The following is a 21,125-nucleotide window of genomic DNA, read 5'->3' as shown; positions in this document are numbered from 1 at the left end:
AGGGGGGGTGTACTGACGTGCAGACTGACCAATTAAATGTTTACAGAGATTATCGACCAATAACGGTAGCTCTACAGTCAGACCGTCCAATCCGAAGATTTTAGGCTACTTCACCACGCCCCCTTGTCACTCAAGCGAACCAATCGGAGTAGGGGAGGGCGGGACTAGTTTGTGAACGAAACTTCTCGAAGTTCTATGTAAGCTCTAGAAAAACAAAATGCCGGACGTTTGTGAAATTCCGCCCGGACATTATTTTACGTCTAAAAATGAGGACATGTCCGGGAAAAAGAGGACGTCTGGTCACCCTACTTAATGAGAGAATTAGTTTTAGACTTGTTGCGTGAGTGACGGTCAAAGAGCGAGTGTGGACGTAATATTACTTGCTGGTGAAAATGTTTCAGTCGAAATGTATTTAACTCCCAGGAGTCAACAATATGTTACTAATATAATAAGGTTCCATATTATCATGACTGAAGGAGTTTATTTGACATTTGAGAATTGGTTGGTGTCCGAGAGTGGTCCTGTGTCGTTAGGTGGCAGTATCCGCACACACAGCGCTGAGGCGAAGCGGTTGTAATGCCTGCTCCGGGGGGCTGGAGGCAGTCTGTGCGCTTTACTGTTCGGTGACCGAGCCGACTGTGGATCTCTCCTCGGTGTAATCCGTCTCCCCGGGAAGCGGCGACATGGCGACCGCCGAGACGCGTCTTTCCGGAGCGGTCCGTGTTTGAGCGGCTCGGGCAGCGTTCGAGATCAGCTCCGGAGACTTTTCTTCACAGCCGTTTGCGAGGAAAAGAGATCGTACGTGGACGCTGTGGTTTTTAGTCTGGGTAAGTAACGTTAACTATGTTATTCCTTATATCGCAGTGAGGGCTTTGTAGGCTATGTATAACTTGTTTGAGAGAGATTAGTGGTAAAGCTAGAGAGGGGAGAGTTGGACTGACTGGGTTTAGTCGTTTTAGCTGTGACATTGTGGAGCTACAGTAAAATCTCCTCGTCCAGACAGCCACCGGGTGTTTTTGGTGTTTTCCCCTCACCTGGACAGGAGCTAGGCTAGCTAGCCACGTCTACCCTGAGCATTGCGATGGATTCCTTTTGAAGGCGGACATTTGGAGTAGCCTAGCCACAGGCATTTTTGTTCTAATGTCATTAGTTTCGACGTCCTAAGACCGAGACTAAGCTGTGCTCCCAGGCTGTGTGGTTAAATACAGGTCAGGGGATGAGTCTGTGACACTGAACGCCTGTACATTTTTGTGCTTAAGCAAACTGTAATGTTACGTGCTGGTGAAAATGTGTGGTCTGTTGAACGCTATGAATTTGCTGGAGTGATTTCGAACACCCCCCCCCCCAACACACACACACACACACACACACACACACACACACACAAAAGGTTTCATATTGTAACAGAGAATCTAATTTATTTTCACAGCACAATTATTCTACATTTTCAAGTAAGCGATTTCAGACGGTGGGGTTTAAACCAAATCTGGAATGAAACATTCGCGTCTATAACATAATACTGACACTTCGTTTTCACCTGTGTTGAAGCTTAGTTCGCTTACAGAGAGGCCCAGAAAAGACCAGATTGTCTTTAGCTGTTTGGAATTGTTTTGAGACTGTATTTTGTGGTTATGAGATTCAAGCTGAAGTCACATAAGCTGGCGGTGTGGTTATGGCTGTAACCGCTGGAAAGCCGAGTCTCTGGCGGAGACTATTCCAATACCTCTGCAGATGTTGAATGGTCTGAGTTGTTTTTTCCTCTTCTCTCATCCATTTTAATTGCTTATAGTCAGAGATAAGCTCAATGGCTCTGGTTCCACTGGAGCCCAGTTAATAATTTAATGCGAATGTTTCCCGTGGCCGTTTCCTGCAGTAGCTGGTCTCTGTGGGGCTGACAGCTGCCTTCCTCCTCCTTCCTCTCCAGACAGATTTACTCTTTATTACCGTATTACATGTTACTGACACTGTAAGCTACAGTGCTACAACATCTGCACTTGCATCTGTAAACCGCCACGTTGCTCCTGTGGTTTTGGTGTGGCTTTATGGACCTTTTCTGTTTTGCTTTCAGACCTCAGCATGGAGACTAGCTTGTGCCTCAGCTGGAAACAATACAACCTGTTTTATTAATATTATATTTATTTTGGTTTTGCTGTTGCTCATTAGATCCAGCAGCAATTGTGCCACACCCAGGACACAACGTGTTTTGAGTTCACCCGTGGGTGAGCGGGGTTGGACAGGGAGAAGTAAACTGATCATATACAGAAAGAGAGGGTTTAACTCACTCTGCAAGTGTGGAGCTTGAACAGAGGGCCCACTGTTCCAAACACAGTCTCCAGATTCTCCCAATACATTTCTCTCTCTCTCTCTCTCTCTCTCTCTCTCTCTCTCTCTCTCTCTCCTATGAGGAATTTTCTCTGTAAACAACTTCAAAGTCAGTGGGGACAGTGGTGGGGTCACAGTTTTTCCGGCCGTTAGAAGCCACTCCTGTGTTAAACGTTGACTTTAAAGAAATGGCTTTTATCTAGTTTTATGGTCGTGTACGTATCTGAGGTGAGGATGGGAAACTGCACTGCTCTGCTTCAGTGAACACAGGAAAAAAGGAGGTAGAATTTCTACATTGTTATTTATGACCATGAGGGGCAGGACAGGCCACAACACCAAAGCCAAAGCTTACTTTCCAGTTTTTACACTTTTGAGGCTGGCAGTAAGTTGTTGAATTTGGGAGGTGACCAATCCTAAACTAAACACTTCAGAGTTATTATTAGAGACCAGATTGTGCTCCCTAGTCTGGATAAGCAAAACCTAGAAATTTAGAATAGTGGACGAAACACAGATGTCTGCAGAATATCACCTTTTTCTTTTCTTTGTGGTTGTTGAGTCAAGGTAGTGATTGATAAATATATTGAGAATATCAAATACATCACATATAATTGCTAAATATACACTCCATTGATCGCTTCTGTCTCTTTAATTTTTTTATATCCTCAAATACTTAGAGTGGTAGAAGTCCTTTTGGTAGTTTTTGGAAGTGTGTGTGTGTGTGTGTGTGTGGGGCACACACGTGTGCTAGCACTGGCTCACTTTCATATGACTGACCAGGTGGAGATGATTATTAATTGTTGTTCTAATATGTTTAGCTTGTTCATTTAACATTCACCATCCAGCCGCTAAATTGAATATTCATAGTCATGCACTGAATAATAATGATGCTTAATGGAGCTTAACCAAGGAACACTATGGGGAAAGACGTGATATGTTTCACCACCAGGAACCTTTAATATAATGTCTGAGCCAATTGTATAATGGCCCAACTTTATCTAAAGGTCATTGTGTCACCTTTTTTTTATTGATTCACTTCAGATGGTGTACTGTGCTTAATATAGATGGCTTAAAGAAAATGCCATCAATGCCCTGAACACTAATTTATTGGGAATTTTGAAGGCTACTAAAGCTAGAGTTCTTATTCATATTCTGTACCACCAAATTTTGTGAGTTTCAAATAGTCAGCAACTATTATCTCAGCAAATGCACCCTGTGCCAGCACAAGGATGCTTTAACATTTACCATTCATTGACATTGACCGCCACATGGAGAACAGAGTGCACTGCATTCAAATTTACGTGACACAATTCCTCACTACAGAGGCTCTTTGAATTCATTCCACAACCTGTCTATTGCAGTATCTTGCATGACATTGTTATTGGAAAACCACTTGTCTGTCCCAAAACCTGTCTACATCAGGAGCATGTTACATCACTGTGACCATACCGTTCCCCAGCCGCTAAGGCAATCCCATGATGCAACGCAAGCACAGCTCCCAACTATTTTACTCTTTTTCTGGAGCAAAAATAATAAAAATCAAGATTACAAAACGGGAAGAGGAGAATCCATCGCGCTGACACCCTGAGATGTCTCTAGCCACAGAGGTAAGTAAACACTGGTCGTGTGCTGTGGGCGGGAAAAAGCTGTGACGTAATCACTATTTAACTAGAGCGTCTCAATAGTATGCCTCATGAGGACGGCCTTTGGTTAGAACACTGCCGACTTAAACCGCTGTCTACGTAGTCAATGCCTGCTTGGGCAGCTCACTAGGATTTGGGACAGACCTAAGGTGTTCCTGTACCGAGAGAGAGCACAGGTTGAACCTATTTGTCCATGTATATGGTATATATTCAAGAGAGCCTTTACAAATTTTCACTTAACCATGACTCACATATGACATTTGTTTTCTGATGTTTGTGTTGGGTTTTTCTTTTCAGTGATTTCGTATAGTCACTGATGAAAGGCTTTAATATTAATGCTAGCTACCAGTGAACAAGCCAGTATCTGGCAGTAGTGTAGGATTGAAGCAATCGTATAAATAGCAAAAAAAAAAAAATAATAATAATTAAAGCACTTTATTTGAATTAATGAAAAAGTGTAAATCTGGATTGGAATCTGGTGTCCAAAATCAACAGCTAGTCAAGCAAATCAGTTTTGAGATAAATCATGTGACTGTATTCTGTTACTCATTCCTCCATGAATGTTTGGTTTTCCCATTTTTTTAGCATGAAGGAAAGTGGTGACAGTAAGTGTTTTTATTTTTCCTTATATGGTGTATAGGATAGATAGTGTATTAGGTTTACAGATGGATTCATTGGAGAATATGTAAGGGTGTTCCTTAAAAGGCACAATATGCCCACCTATGCAAACACCATTACACCAACGGCTTCAGGTCACATTTGAATGGTCTCTTTCAGTCAATCTCTCTCTCTCTTTCTCTCTCTCTCTCTCTCTCTCTCTCTCTCTCATATCGTCCTCTTGCCCCCCTCCTCTGGCTCTGATGCCCCCTGGCCTGCTGAGACCTTGTGCTGACATCACTGTTCAGGAATGTGTGATAAACAGAGTGGAACAGCACTCAAAATGAGAGAGAGAGAAAGAAAAGTGTGAGAGTTTAACTGTTCTCATGGATTTTCAGAAAACTTAGGGGTTAGCACTGCTACCAAAACCTCTTCTGCCTTTGTTTACACATACACACACACAAAGACTTACCTCTATGGAAACCTAGGCTTGAGGTCATTGGCTCTTGTTAGTAGGGATATTGAATTTCAGCAAAATGGAACAAGGGCAGACTCATTTTCCCACCTCTTCAAAGTCTCATTAAGTGTGTCACATGAAGATCTGTGAGTCCTTTTGGGAAATCAGTGTTTGAAAGCCAATATATTATAATTTGTCTTGTGTGTATCTTTTTTGTATTTTTGAGAAGTGTTGTAGTAATTTGAGACCACATACCAAATGGTGGCTAATTTAATACCTGTTCCTTTGGGTTCTGTTGGTGTGAAAGGGATCAATTCATTCTGCTTTCATTCTGTTTCCTCTGGAGACACGTTTGTTGTGATCAAGGCTGTATCTAAAGGAAGATACTGAGACAGAATGCTGCTAATCTATCATTTAACTAATCTTAAAGTGCAAATTTAAATTTAGGAGATTATGTGTACTTAAATGCTGTATTTGTATTTCTAAATGCCATGACTTAGTCTTTTGTTTAAGAATCTTATCATGGTGACTTTATACCAACCTGCCATTGCACAGTATGCATTGTATACAGCATACAACAGAGATTCTGTTGGTTAACTAACAGGCTTTTTTAAATGACGTCCTTATGGTACAGCCTCTAAAATGCTAGAACTATCATACTCAGTGTATGTTTCACACAATTTACTGCCTGAAATTCATAAGAACACAGAAACATACTTGAGTAACTTTAGTAGGCTGGATGGTTAGTATGCTTTGGCTGCTTCTGCAGTTTGTATAAGAACTTATTTGCATATTGTGGCCTTTGCTGTTATCAAATTGCTGTAATGACTAATATTGTTCATCTGTGATGAAAACTGAGATAGTGTTGATGGTAGGCTGGAATGACTTGAATGTGATACAGCTGGTGTAATACTAGATGAAATGCCATTGTGTCCATTTACTTACTAATTGTGCAAACCAGAATTACTGTTTCAATTCATATCTAATTCATTGTGCAAGTCTGCAGTCTTATTTTGGTTCATTGCTTCATGGGAAATCTCTGCTCATTCTTGTATTCATACAAGTTCACTCATGGCTCTCGTCCAAACGCTAAGATTTAATCATTGAGCAGATTGTTCAGCATGTCCTATCTTTCTCAATTATTGGTGTAGGTGACTGTCTCTCAGGAAGTTTTCTCAAGGCCGTACCGCCAGGTCTGAGTGTGTGACACCTGTATGTGTGTGTGTTTTACTCATCCTCTAGGTCTAAGAGACTGTGTGGAAGACCATGGTGGAGCAGGAGCCTACATCTACAGCAGGGCAGCGGCTGGGCGCCCCAGAAACACTGGGCATCAGCACGTTGGAGCCAGGCCACAAACCTCCGGCCATGCCCTCCGGCCGGCATGTTGCCATCAGAGTCCGGATGCTTGATGACACCGAGGAGATATTTGACGTCTCTGTGAGTGGCCGTTTTATACTTTATCTTCTACTGCTGTCTGTTTAAACTTCAGTAATGAGTACACTGACTGACAAAAGTTTGTTTTGTCTGACTTTTTAAAAATGTGCCTCAATCAGTTATGGGATCTCAGATCAGGAGTTCAGAAAAAGGAATAAACTCAATATAAAAGGAAGCAAATGTGTCTTTTTCAGCACTTTTTTTCCTTTTTATTCTGATCTCTGTGAGCTGCCGTTCGGACCGACTGTTCCGTCTCCGGGAGCAGAGAAGCCACAGAGAGCTGTCTCTCACACTCACGGTCAATCCGTTTGTTCTAACGAGTGGTACTGCCGGCCTTTCTCTTCTATATTTAAGTAGCTAAGGTTTGCACAGAAAGTCGCTGGGGCTAGTTGGGGTTTTTGTTTTTAAAACAACCCACTAAAGGTCTGAGAAGTATTCATTGAGTATTGAGATACTTTGCTAGTATCTGTATACCATGCAAAACTAGTGTGATTGTGTCTCTATGTGTGATGAAAACCTTTCAAATCATTAAGTTGGCAAAGCCAACTAGGAAGAAAATTTATTGAAAAGACGTTTTGTTCCTACATTCATTCCTTAAGAAGTGAAATTGTCTATTGGTGTTTAGTTTGCAAAAATAAGTACACGTTTTATCTCTTTTTGGATGATGTTTTCCTTGTATGTTAGTGCATTTCACTGATGGTTCTATTTCCAGACCATGTTTAAAAGAACAGCCGTCAGTTTCTTGTGTAATTGATAACCAAATAAAATGCCAAGGTTAAGTTGCTTTTGCATGAATGAGCAGAAAGTATAATGATTCCACCTGGGAGAATCAACACAGCATGCAAAGCATGTGCAGACAGTTCTTCAAGCAGGTGGAGGCTTTAGTCTGATTCTATTTTACATATTTTACTATCCACATATTTCATGTCGTGATACCATGTCAAAATTTTAATAAGGTATATATTACCATTGAGTAGGGGTGGGGAGGTGCAATGTCGAGCTGTATGAGCCTGATATCTGTGTATGGGTCAAGGGAAGGGTTTTTGGTGCTGTGCAGTTTAGCTCAATGTTTAGAAGCATAGCTGGCCAGCTCACAAGCATTTGTGGTTTAACACACCACAGCAGATGATTTTCCAGGGAAGTGAGGCTCAAAACACACGTATTTAGAGGATAAAGCCTCATACAAGTGAGCACAAAATCAAGTGAACTGTCTTCAGTGTATTTTGTCAGTTTTCAACTTCTTTCCTCTTTCTTTTAACCCAAACATAATGCTAAATTCACAACTGCAGTGGGCTACTGGGTTTTCCCCCCCCACCCATTTTCAGAGTGTGACATCACCTGTCAGTGAGCACCCACAGTGCCCCCTTAAATGCAAATGAAACTCTCTGGCCTTGTATTTAAATGCACTGAAGAGAAATTTGTCAAAGTTTTTTAATAACTCAATATATGGTAGTATCCTTATACTGCCCAGTCATAGTTTCATATTAATTTAAATTTAAATATAAATTTTGTATTGAAAAATGTGTATTTAAGTTTAAAATGACCAAGTTTCTTGGTAGGGGCAACACCAACCAATGGATGTGTGTCATGGCAAGTCTCAGCCTTTGCATACTGGTTGTGCTGACTCTTCACAAATGTTGGAATATCAACGGCATCATTTCCTGTCGTGGGCAGCTGTGGCCTTAAGTATAGAGAATGCTGGCTTGAGTTCAGAAGGTCCCTGGTCTGATCCCCAGGACTTTTAGGAAAAATGAGGAGGGGTCAGTAAAGGAACTTTGCTTTCTCCTCCCTTGATAATATGGCTGAAGTGTCCTTGGGCAAAACACCTAATCGCCAACTGGATCTGAGGCACTATGGCTGGCAGCCCGTTGCTCTGGGTGTGTGTGTCTGTGTCTACGTCTACTTTGATGGGTTAAATGTAGAAAAATAACTTCCACAATAGGATTAATAAAAAGAAACACTTCTCCTATTGTCCCCTCTTTATGGGGACTCACATTTGCCCTCTTTGGGGGAAACACTTGTCCTTGATCAAACTTAGACTTTTTGATTCTCTCATTTATTCATGATCAAAGTTATGCTGGGTCTGGGAGCATTCTAATATGCCAATTTCACACATTCACAGAAATCCAGAAATGTTCCAGAGTTTGCCTTGCATGTGTGAACGCAAACATCCTAACAGTTTATTTACTGCCTCAAGATTTGGGTATGTAATTTCAGGCGGAATATGGAAAAGAAAAAGACCTGCAGTGTTAAGAGGGTTAAAAACCAGCACGAAGTAGGATCATGATAAAATCGTGATTGTGATTCTGGAAAAAGAAATTGTGATAATATATTCTTGCCATACCGCCCACCCCTATGTCACACCCGTAATTTCTTCACTGTGCTGTTGATCTTTGGAGTCAGTTGGACCTGTGCATATTTCTGGGATTTGCTTCACTTCTCTGATGAGAGTTTGTGGTAGGTGCACTGCAATCTGCTGCTAAATCTGGAGCAGGAGCTTCATGTCGGGTGGAGTCTGAAATCATATGTTTATTTTACAATATTGCAGCTTTGTCAAACCACTGCAGAAGGGAGTGAAAGAGAACATGACAGAGTATGAGAGGTAGAGAGCAAGAAATTTAAATTAAATTTGTGTTATTATTTTATTTTTTGATAGAGCCCTTTCTGCACTGAATAAACTATTCCCATGCCACGCTGCCTGGTATCTGGTCTGTAGTCCACTGTTAATTAGCGCATGCTTCTTCACAAGTTTCTCTATGAACTGAATTTTGGTGTTTCGATTTGGCAATATCTAAGGGGATTTGTTCCCTGACTTTACACTCAGCGTCCTATTCTACAGCACTATTTTTGGAATGACCTCTTCCTCTAATTTAGAGAGGGAAACGGATTGAGCAATAATAAAAAGTGTAATTGTGGAGCAGAAAAGCAAACCTTCCATTAGGAAACATACTGTGTCTGTTTTTGACCCTGAAATCGTACGACTTGTTTAAATAGTTTTTCAGTTAAAAAAAGAAGGAAAATAAAATATTGCTGGCATTGTAAAGTTATATTCTAGGAGCTGAATTTATTGTGTGTGTGTGTGTGTGTGAAAGTATCTCCAAAAAAGTAAGTTTATAAGAGAAAGGAAAAACCTTAATTTCCAATGAAAGTCAATGTAAAAGATTTTATTCCCAGTAATTTTGGAGCATTTTTGTTGGTCCATGTTTTAATGGACTTTTCACACAATGTAAAGGACAAATGGGCAAAAAAGGAGATGCATGGTTTTAATTGGGTATGTATATATAACACACACACACACTTTGTGCATCTAGGAAAGGAACTGTTGAAATATGCTGGTCTCTAATCACTCTTGTTCTAAACTCAGCGAACACATTAATTCCACTGCATTAATCTCTTCTGTGCCAGTGAAATCAGTGGTGAAATCATTTTCAGTAATAGGACACAGAGGCCTGACCTCTTCTTTCTGTTTGTTTGTCATTCTTGGCCTCTCTAACTGCTGTTTCACATAGATGAGCAGGACTATTGAAAAAATGATAATTGCAACTGGGTGTTTTCCCAAGGAAATTAGCTGGGCGACGTGCTTTGGGCCCTCAGGCTGATTTAGGTTGGGGGGTAGGGAAGCTAGGTGCATTTTGGTCGGGTTACACTGTCACAGTAGATAAGTTTATGTAGTTTTCTTTTTGTTTGTTCTGCTAAACACATGAGTATGTAGGTCATTTCAACTAATAAGACTATAGCTGTTTGGTCAATTTGCATATGGTTTTACAATGAAGCTTATTTTTCAGCATATGAAAAGCTTATGGCTCTGCACATTTAAGCCACTTGAAATTAGCTGTGAATATGATTATCCCTTTTTGAGGTATGGAATTTAACAATTTCCTGGGACCATGATCGGTTTGTCTTAAGCCCTTTCACACACGCACGGTCACCCAGAAATGTTCCAGAGTTTACCTGGAGGAGTATTCATCCAGAACATTCCGCAGACTTTATCTAGCTAGACTCTGGGTAAAGCCTGAGTCTGTGCATGTGAGAACAGTCACTAATACCCTAGAGTTTCTCATGCATGTGGTGCACATGTGCCACCCACGCCTCAAATACGCAGTTATTTTTTTTCCGTTAAGAGAACACGTCTGACACAGAATCTCCTGCTGTGCACTCCATGTGTGACATGACCACTCCAGGACATCTCTGGACCTGATTCTCCTCAGTTTCTGTAGAGATTCTCTGGTGTTGATGTGTGTATGTGGCTTTAGGTTGTCCTCATTTTAGCCTTAACATGTAAACATTATGATTTCCTATTTTGCTTGAGACTTACCCCTTTTTTGCCTGTGCATACTGTTGTACTCATGAGAACAGTGAGTGTTTCAGTTCAACCCAGGACATCTGCTCAGCTGCTCAAATTGTTGTTGACTTTTCTTCTGTAAGCCAACTCTAATTTTTTCTTAAACTTATCAGTAGATCTTTGTAAGCATACATACATACCAAACATTATTACTGACCTACAAATGTGATGTTTTAAGACAAACCACTTAAAATGTCAGACATACCACCAAATCTTCACTGTCCAAGGAAAACCCATGTATCTCCAAAATAGCAAATTTACAGGAGAAGGAAACAACCTTCTAAACTTTCAGTGGAAGTCAATATAAAAAGAGTTTATTCCAAGTACTTTTGGAGCATTTCAATTGGTCCATTCATCATGAAATGTAAAGGTCAGCAGCTTTGTCCTGGTGATTTGGTAAACTAAAAATCCACAAAAATGGAGACGCATGTTCTTCATTGGGCAGTGATGATATTTACCTGCTTGCCTTATTTCAAGAACTGGTCTGCCAGTCTATTCTAAAAAAAGGGTGCCCTTAATCTATTTTTGTTACAAATTTCAAAAACCTTTAGCTACCATTACAGACTTAATTTCAAATATGGGAAATTAGTTCTAAACATATCTTGCAGTAAATTCTTCCTCCTGTTTTTGTTACCTTGTTGTTAGTTGCAACAATTTAAACTGAAAATATCTTGGAAAATTTTAATCGAGTATGAAATGTTTCTTGGGTACTAAAACCCACATACACACCATACGCATTCCTCAGGGAAAACAATACAATCATAATATTGTTAGGATATGGAACCTTTAAATATTATATCAGTTGTAGACATATAATAGAATACACAAGTCTTGTATTTAGTGAAACAAAACTATTACTGTTTGCTATATACAGTGAGGTCTAGTTAATTGGACGGAAAGATTGTTTTCTTTTTTTCTGTATTTAATTTCATTTCAAATAACATACAATGTAATGGCTGAAGTTGTGGCCAAGTTTAATTTGCTGTTGCTGCTCTGCCTTAGTTTGGTTGCTGCCTGCTTTGCTTTTGTGTATGTGCTCTGTGGTGTATTCCCGAGGAAGTGAAATAGATCATTGTTTATTTGCTGCAACAGGATGTGTGTATATGGGAGTGGGTGTGTTGTTTATCATACTGTCGTTCCACTTAAATGCCAATCATGCTGACCATCATGAGCACTTTGGTGCTAGTGTACAGCTTCACACTCCTTCTTCTCCCCGCCCAATCAAGACTGAACGTTTGCAATCCATGTATATTTACTCTGTGACAAGGAAGGTTCTGTATTTCCAGAGTAAATCACTGTTTGTGGAAGACTCTGCTTCCTGCATGCTCCATTTACAAAAAAAAGGAAGTCCACCCTAAATATTTAAATTTGCTGAGTGTACTTACAACATTGAACATTTTTGGAAGCAGGTCAATTCAAATCTCTTTTTGTCAACTTGGAATATTTTTGGACTCTCACAGTGGCAAAGTATGTGTGTGTAGAGTTATAATGAGTGATGGTAGAACAAAGCAGAGAAACCAGGTCATTTTAAAACACACACACACACACACACACATGATTAGACACAAGCAGACACCCCACCAACACTGTTCCAGTAGCTCTTCAGGTTGACCTCTATATGGTTGGAAGCTGAAAACTGGGCCATTTCACCATCAGCACCCTGATGGCCCCTTCAAACAAACACACACACACACACACACACACACTTGCACTTACTAGGGGAGTCATGATAATTTCATTTGTTAATTCATACAGTCAGTTATTTGAAGCAGTTGTACAGTTAGGTTTTATCTTAGCATCCTAGAATAACATTTTATACACTTTTAAAATAAGTAATTATTTCCTGGTATTAGTACATTTATAACTAAACAGATGTAATGTTAAAAGCTTTATATATACGTTTATGACCATATCTCATTTGGGCTTGGGGCTTAGAACCCTGAATGATATTTTTGCAAATCAACTCCTCAGATATCAGGACAGAACTCTTACTTTGTTAGCCAGCTATAGCATTACTCTATACATATATTGTAAGTATCTCTATTGTTAATACATTTGCATATTGTGTTTAATCAAACAAATGTTAAACAAATATTTAACATTTGGAGGTTTTTACATAATTCTGGATAAGAAATGGTTACATCATGGCGAGAGCATCTCTTGATCAGGAACTTAACACGGTGTCAATTAAGCCTTGTGCCAATCAGCCAGTGAAATTGTGCAAAAATGACAATACGTATTGCAATATAACAGTTGTTTCTCATTACACCCTGATTTACACAAAGGCTTTTTGCTTCTTGATTTGTGTGAAATGATGAAATGCGTGCATGCTCGCTGGGCCAAGGGAAGAGCAATAGTCTGTATTTTGCCTCAGGCCGCTCCCCTTATTAGCATTCTTTGCTCCACACTAAGGCTGTGGGAGACATAGTGGCTGTGCAGCAAGATTCTCTCCAGATGAGTTTACATTTAATGAATGAATTTCTACTTTAGTGAAATCCACAGCTCACTGAGTACAGTAAATATTACATATGCCGTTGGAGTTAGGCCTAGCTGTGGCAATCCAAATGGTTTGATGAAACTGAATATGCCAGTTGTTGATGCTATGCACAAATCGTGGCCAACCAGATGGGATGTTTAATGTGTGTGTGTGTGTGTCTGTCTGTCTTTGTATGGGAGCTGCTCTCAGAACTGATGTCTGTACACAGGAAGTTCCCACTGTGGAGTTATTCTTGTCCTCAGACATGCATCTGCTTAACTCTACATTTTGAATTCTGGACCAAATGTCAAAGCTCCTACAGCATTGACATTCACTTACAACTGATTCTCAATACACCGTGTCCTTGCTGAAGAGAACATATAAGATCTACTCTCCTCATGGGTTACAGTCCAGGCATGCCATCATAATTGTTTTTTTCTACCTCAGGTCTTGGTATAATACTATGGGCAATATCTAGTTAATTGATAAATCAAAATCTTGCATGTGTATTCATATGAACCCACAAACATTACCATTCATGCATTCATTCATTGTCTGTAACCGCTTATCCACTTCAGGGTGGCGGTGGGTCTGGAGTGTACCCCGAATCATTGGGCGCAAGATTGGTTGCCAATCCTTCACAGGGCAACACATTCACTCACACACACATATGGACGCTTTTTGAGTCGCCATTCCACCTTTTTTTGGACTGTAGGAGGAAACCGGCGCACCTGGAGGAAACCCACGAGGACAAAGGGAGAACACAACACACTCCTCACTGACAGTCACCTGGAGTAGCACTCAAACCCACAATCTCCAGGACCCCGGAGCTGTCTGAGAGAGACACGCTGCACCACTGTGCCACCCTACAAGCATCACCAATTCAACAGTTTATTTAACACTTAGTCTGTAACTTTTACCAGGGAATTTAAGTGGCAATGAACAACTTTGGTTTCACAAGCCCTGTCTGTTGTTGGTGTAAACAAAAACAGCCACATCATAGCACACTCAGTACATGAACGTTTTTCCAAAGTCTTGAAATCATTCAAGTTGTAACAGTGTTTAAGACGAGTCCATTTACGTTTAATTAAATATCAATAAACGTGGACTTAAATGGTTATACCTCTTCTGCAAAACCTGAGCAATAAGATTTATATCTCCTCAACTTCAATCCTGAGGCTTTACAGGACAAGAGAGAAGAAATTATTAGATGTGATAACTGGACCGAAGGTGTGTTTGTGTGTGTGTGTCCATACATTGTCTGCCTTTCATCTGCCATTATTCCATTATCTTTGTTAGTATGGTGGACCTAAGCTGTGATTGTAAGGGTTCCCGAACGACTATAAACAGTTTATAGTACACAATAGAATTGTGAATGCTGAATGGACTCCTGCAGAGGAACTGAATCTAATTTAGCAGCAGTGATTTTACTGTGTGCTGCTTCTCCTGGGGTCCACAGAGACACGTGACAGACAATTAAATCTGCTAAATAAAAGCTGCTGTCTCCTAACTATTAAACATTCTTTTTTTTTTTTTTTTTTTTACCAGGACTGCATGTGCAAACCTCAGACTAATGTGAGATTGATGAGGCCAGCAGAGATGTGCTATTTTTATTTAATTTTTCACTATTAGGGTCTGTGTAACACTTAGATACATCACTGTGTGCTGGAAGTGCATGCTGATGGAGATGTGGCATTAAAAGCTTATTATAGGCTGGTGGAGTGCTGCAGGCAGAGGCTACTGCACACTGCACCCCTATGCTCCAGAGTGGAAACGTTACTATGGAAACATGATTCTATAGATTGAGGTGTGTGTGAGCGAGCGAGTGTGCTTGTGTGTGAGAGAGGGAGAGAGCACATTAGAGTGAGTCTGCAGAAAGATATATAATGGAGAACTAACTGCTTCTGAAAAGGGCTCGGATTAGTAAGCTTTTACATGACAATGAAAAGACGGTGGGCCGTCCACTAACCAAATGTTTCGCATCTATTTTCTCTCTCTCTTTCTCTCTCTCTCTCTCTGTGTGTGTGTGTGTGTCTAATGAGTTATGTAAGGGCGTGAGAGGAACTAATCAGGTGGGAGAGGGAGACAATTGGGAGATTTTATTTGCATTTGGCTGCTAGCATTGACGGTGCTGGTTATCATTTCATCCTTCCATCAAATAGACAAAAGTTGGGGCTGTCTCAGAACAGACTCAACAAAAAACATTTCAAAAATCTTGATATTTCAATTTTTTCTTGATATTAGTGAATCAGTGATGTCAAGTGAAACCCATGGATACATAGCTGGGAATCAAAGTCCTCATGCTTGGGTGTATCAAAGCATGGAATTGTTATCTGATCAGAATTGTGCTCCAGTCAGATATATTTTGATTCTCCACATTTAGGCCTTGCTTAAACCCCTGGACCAAAACACTTGATTATCTGTGTTCTGGGGTGTATGAAAATAGCCAAGTCTGCCTTTCTTACATTGTGTGTCATGCTCATGTTGGCCTGAGTTACAGCTTGCAGCTGCTGAGGTCGTAGGACAAAGCACATTGAAAGAGCAAAAAAGGCCATGAAGTCCAGCGTGCCTGCATGCAAATTATTTCAAATAGTATTCTCCAACAGAATTCCTATGTGTCTTACCACACAACCACTGGAATGTATCCCGAGTAGTCTTATCTATGTGAAAAGCATAATTTTGGTTGAATATCATGCAATTATGTTGTTTTTATTATGTTTTCACTGTCGTAAATCAGGTACCATGAACAAACCAGAAGCATTCCAAAGATTTCAGAATCCAAGATCCTCTCAGGAAGATAGATCCCTTGCTTTGAGTTGCCATGGCAACTGAGTGTGTGTGTGTCTCTGTGTCTGTGTGTCCTCATGTCATAAAGGCTCCCAATTTTTGCTTCCTGTCTTCAGACTAAAATGTCAGATTGCATGTGTTCAACTGATATATATTAGAGTTAAAAAAAAAAGGAGGCTGTGGAGGCTATTCTCATGTGCTCATAAATTCAAGTTTTATTGTGGAAACCTCCAGGAGATTTAATTGTGAAATATTGTGAAAATAAACTGGGTTTGGAGACCTTGAGCACCTGTCAATACACAGACTGCGAAATAAAACAACCCAGGCAGTTCTGTTCTAATCTACCCATAGTCTGATTTTGTCTTGAATATTACGCAGATATCAGGCACTTCAGAGTCGTCTTGCCTCCTTGTCTGAGTCTCTCAAATCACAGCACTGGATGTGGCTTATGTGAGAGCATATATTTGTTATATATATATATGTGTGTGTTTATGTATGTATGTATGCTCTTTAATAAACTATTGAAAGGTTGAATTAAAAGCGTTGGGAAGCATACAACTGGAACTTTTTAATGGAAAACATTTTAAAACTTTGTCCACTGCCAAATGTGCACACTCACTCCCCCGTCACACAGCACTACCAAGATGGGAGGGTGAAGACTGGCACATGCTTCCTCTAAGACATGTGAAGCTGATTACTTGTTCTTTTTTTAAGTGGCACTAACATTAAATCTACTGCATCTTTGAGAATGCTAATTTCCCAGTGCTGTTGTGTTAACTAGCTACCAAGTACTCAACGGTCATGGAGTGATGAAATAAGGCCAAATTTGCAGGGTAATATACAGGGTAGGGCATGTGTAACTCATCAATACATCTCCTGTCTGTCTCTATATCCCACTCACAATGTTACTTTTTGTATTGAGTGTACAATGGTGTAGTACTATAAAATGCTTTAATTTAATGCAATGCTTAAGAATACTGTAATTTTACTTTTAAGCCAATATCTAGGCCTACTTTTGATTGGTTTTATGTGACACATTGTACTTATTAATATCTGTAAAGCTGGAGGAAAAGCTTTGATAAGAATTGCTTTTTACCAGTTGTTGTTGGTTAAGAGATGTTCATTCCTCCAATAAATGCTCTTTTATTGGCATGGAATTAAGTTAAAGTGGTGGGCCAACTTTGTGTGTGTGTGTATGTTTGTATTTATGTGGAGTAGACACACCTACATTTCCCACAATACCACAGTTATCCATGCATTACTGACCTCAATTCTGTCCTGTCAGGAAGCGCCTTGAGCTCTGGACATACAGCTGCTGTGTGTGTTTGTGGGACACTGTGTGTGTGTGTGTGTGTGTGTGTGCATGCATGTGCGTGTTGGGGCGCATGTGGTGTGAGAGCTGCTGGCTTTACAGTGTTGAGGGATAAGGAGTTTACTTTAATCTGTACACAGTGAACTGATTGGTTTTACTCCAAGAGGTGTGTGAATATATCTTTACTAGAAGGAGACACTACTGACACAGAACTCTTAAGAATTTTTGCAACCTGTATTTTATTTATTTATTATTATTTTAAATCCCTTCTTTGTTTTCAGATTATTTTTAAACCCACTGATCACTCTGGGTATTATGGTAAGTCCCTTGAATAAGAGATTATATTAGGTCATATCTAATGGTTTCGCCATTTGCTCCCAGTAGAATGACATATGATAGGCTGAAATATGACCTCTTGTGAATAATTCTATGATATTCAACTGTGGTATTATCTGACAGTTATGTCATATCATCTTTTTTTTTTTGTTGTTGTTGACAATTTCTTCACTGCCATGTGGCTTTCTTTCTAATTTGTCCCTAAAATTTATCTCACATTTTGGTAATACATTTGCTAATTACCTTTGTCTGAGCTACACATCCCTAGAAGCTATTTTACTAGCCCAAGTTGTTGAACTGGATGCTACACTGTCCAAAATGCTGCTGAGCTTTGTACAGATGTCGAGTGTGTTTGGTGTGTTAGGTACAGTATGGCCACTGATGAGATAGAACAGACTTGTTAATGGAAATGCCCCCTCAACGACAGTATTTTCTAAGTTAACATCCTGGCCTATGTTAACCCAGTGAGTGCATACGGTTCTCTCTGTTCCTGTCAGACACTGTGAGAGAGGGAGAGAGAGGAAAATGGTGTAGCACTGACATGAAGAGTGTTCTCTGGCTGGTACCGTCTTGATACAGTCATGAAAGCTCATTCAGGCACATGAAGCTGTTGCTCATCTGAATACTGTTTCTGTATGTTTGTGTACTCAACAGATGATTCAGTTCATTTTGATTTAAATGTAAACTACAGCCTTAAGAACTTGGAGTCTGTGAATCCAGTAAAATACAAGTGATATTCAGTATTACTCAACATTTAATGGGAAATGGAAAGAGCAGTGTAATTTAAAGTATGGTGCCAATAGTTTAGTGCTGATTCTGTAGCGTGTGTTTTTTATCAGATGGAAGTGAGGTGAATAAAACAAGGACTCTTAGGTGGCTCCAAATCAGGCTTTTGTTTTATTTATTATACTTTTTTTTTTTTTGTTTGGTAAATGCAGACAGCATGGATTTATTTGTGAGAGTTGAAGGGGAGACAATCCTTGATGAAGCAGGAGTTATTTCTTCTCTAATCCTCAGAAGGGATTTTAAATATTCAGCCCTGAATTTCTCTGTAAATGGAGCAGCAGCGGTAGTGTTTAAAAGAAGAAAAAAGAGAGAAAGAAAAAGAAGGGGGAAAAAGCGGCAGTGAGTGAGTTTGAAGCTGTGCTTTTGGCCCACTGTTGCTGCTCTGTGGCAGGAAAATAAAAGCTTGCACATTCTTTCTAAGCCTTACTCTGCGACTCTCTTCAACTTCATGTAAAAACAGAAAAAAGAACTGACTGAAAGTTCTTTATTTTCCTCTTTCTTTTTTCATCTCTTTCTCTCTCGCTCTTGCCCTGAGGTTATTTTGATTGACATAATAAGTCTGACAGCTATGGTGACCAGCCTTCACATCTGAACTGCCATTTTTCAATTTGTTTCTGCCAGAGATGGTGAGGTATGTGGGAGTGGCGGGTCATTTCTTATTAGATTTTCTGCTACAGTGCCATTTCATCTCGTTTACCTACTGACAGTACCTGAGTGAGTCTCTGTGGAAATAAAGACATTTAAAGGGGGTAATCCACCTATGGTACCAAATTCCTGCATTACTAGAGATGGCAACTAAATCTTTGAGAGTGATTTAATTGTGAAAACCTGTGTTGTGAACATTTACGGCGGTTGTTATAGGAACAAAGGGGTTCTGATATTCAATATTAATCCTTTTCTTAGTCATCAGAATGGCAGTTGAAACTACAGTTTATTTTCTGTGTTTATGTTATGGTGATAATAGTAAAATGAAGGTAAATTGGTAGTGTGTGTGTGTGTCCATTCCTAAATATCTGTTCTATCGTATAATACTACAGAGAACGTACTAACACTGTTTTTCCCTGAGGTGTTTGTTTGATGATGTTTCTTAAAACTCAAACATGGGAATGGAGTAGGTATTTCATGGCCATATTGTGCAGATAAGAGTAACAACTTTCTTCTCAATCTAATGTTAATACAGGGGAACATTATCCTAAGATAGGGCTAGGTATCAATCAAAATATTTTGGTACTGACACTAGTGTAAATATACTGATCAGCTACAAGATTTAAAGAAACAAAGATGACATGATTAACATTTGACTATTTAATTACAGTGGCACCTCCCAAGGGGTGAAATAGACAGCAATTGAACATGCACTTTTAAATGTATGTGTTGGAAAAATCCAAAAGAGTTCCAAGGATGGACAACGGGGCGATATTTCATTGAAAGCGGTCTTTTAAATAAAGTGAATCTTTATTTCATGTTTGTTGAGTTCTATGAGCCCATTACGCCATGCACAACTAGTGTTCCAGTCACAAAACTCTGTTAAAACTTTACTGGTAGAGCTGCGGTGTTGAGTCCAACATTTGTTCACAGCTGTGAGAAATATACTGCAAGATGCAGCCAACAACTGACATCTGCACCAAAATGTGTACAGACAAATGTGATTACAGTTCTGTGTTGTTAGCCTTTCCAGTTTCCAGTGGCTCTCTTTTTAAGGGTGTAAACCTCCCTTAACGTCCCAAAACTTTGGAGTTTTTTGTAACCAGTTCAGTGTTTTGTGAAATCTCAGACTTATAATCATTTCAGTAAATTAAATACATTTTTAATTTGAATATATGCAGGGAATTAAAGAAGGAAAACAGTACATTTATTTAAATGAAATTCTAACATACCTAAATGTATTTCAAATTTATGCATCACATCGCATGTGTGTGTCCGTCCAGCTATAAGCAAGCTACAACTCACCCAATCATACCACACTATCAAAGGAAGCTGTGACTAGCAAGTACTTACTCCAAGACACACACAGGCTGCCTTTGCCTCTTTACAAAGTGAAACTAATACATTGGCTCTGGAGAGCTAAACATGATTTGAGGAGAACGTTGACTGCCTAGATGTGATACACCGGCGAAAAGACATCCACAGTGGCTAGCATGAATGACAGTTGGAGAAGGAGAGCCATCTTACTCCTTCAAACAGGACAAAGCTAAGCGTGCTCTCTTGGACTCCCAGTCCCGGATGGCAGAAATATCACCTTCTGATGAAAATGCCAATGTGTAGACCGCTGTGCCTCTCGAGAGTCTGTGCACACAGATGTTTTTGCTCTGTAGTTCACACACATGTGTCTCATAGCTGTTTATATTCCAGATATTGTTGTTCTACACTGGCGTATGTGTAGTTTATTTGTGTTTGGGACATCAAATTGGCATTATGGTCTTTTAAATCCCTGTTACTGTGTGTAAGAACGATTAGTGTGTGTAGTGAAATGTGTCTGGACTGCGCAGACATGTTTTTCAAAGGTATATTTGAGTGCAGTCAGCACATTTTGTCCTCTGAGACACAGTGGTGGTGACAGATGACTTGTTCAGCCTGTGTCCAACCACACTGCACCCTTCAAACTTACTCCAGTGTTTGACCTGACTTGACCATAC

General features: G+C 39.8%; 1 protein-coding gene across 1 annotated transcript in view; it reads left to right on the top strand.

The window, feature by feature from the left end:
• Positions 1–276: 276 nt before the first annotated feature.
• Positions 277–21,125, top strand: part of LOC136710384 (FERM, ARHGEF and pleckstrin domain-containing protein 1) — a 48,279-nt gene continuing 27,430 nt past the window's right edge. Inside the window, exons 1-2 of the mRNA XM_066685870.1 lie at positions 277–827; positions 6,259–6,453. Of these exons, the coding sequence (XP_066541967.1) occupies positions 6,283–6,453 (171 nt within the window). The 5' untranslated portion in view covers positions 277–827; positions 6,259–6,282. The remainder of the gene's footprint in view (positions 828–6,258; positions 6,454–21,125) is intronic.

Source organism: Hoplias malabaricus, chromosome 12 (assembly GCF_029633855.1).
Source record: "Hoplias malabaricus isolate fHopMal1 chromosome 12, fHopMal1.hap1, whole genome shotgun sequence".
In the NCBI taxonomy this organism is placed as follows: Eukaryota; Metazoa; Chordata; class Actinopteri; order Characiformes; family Erythrinidae; genus Hoplias; species Hoplias malabaricus.
This window is presented reverse-complemented; position numbering and strand designations above follow the sequence as displayed.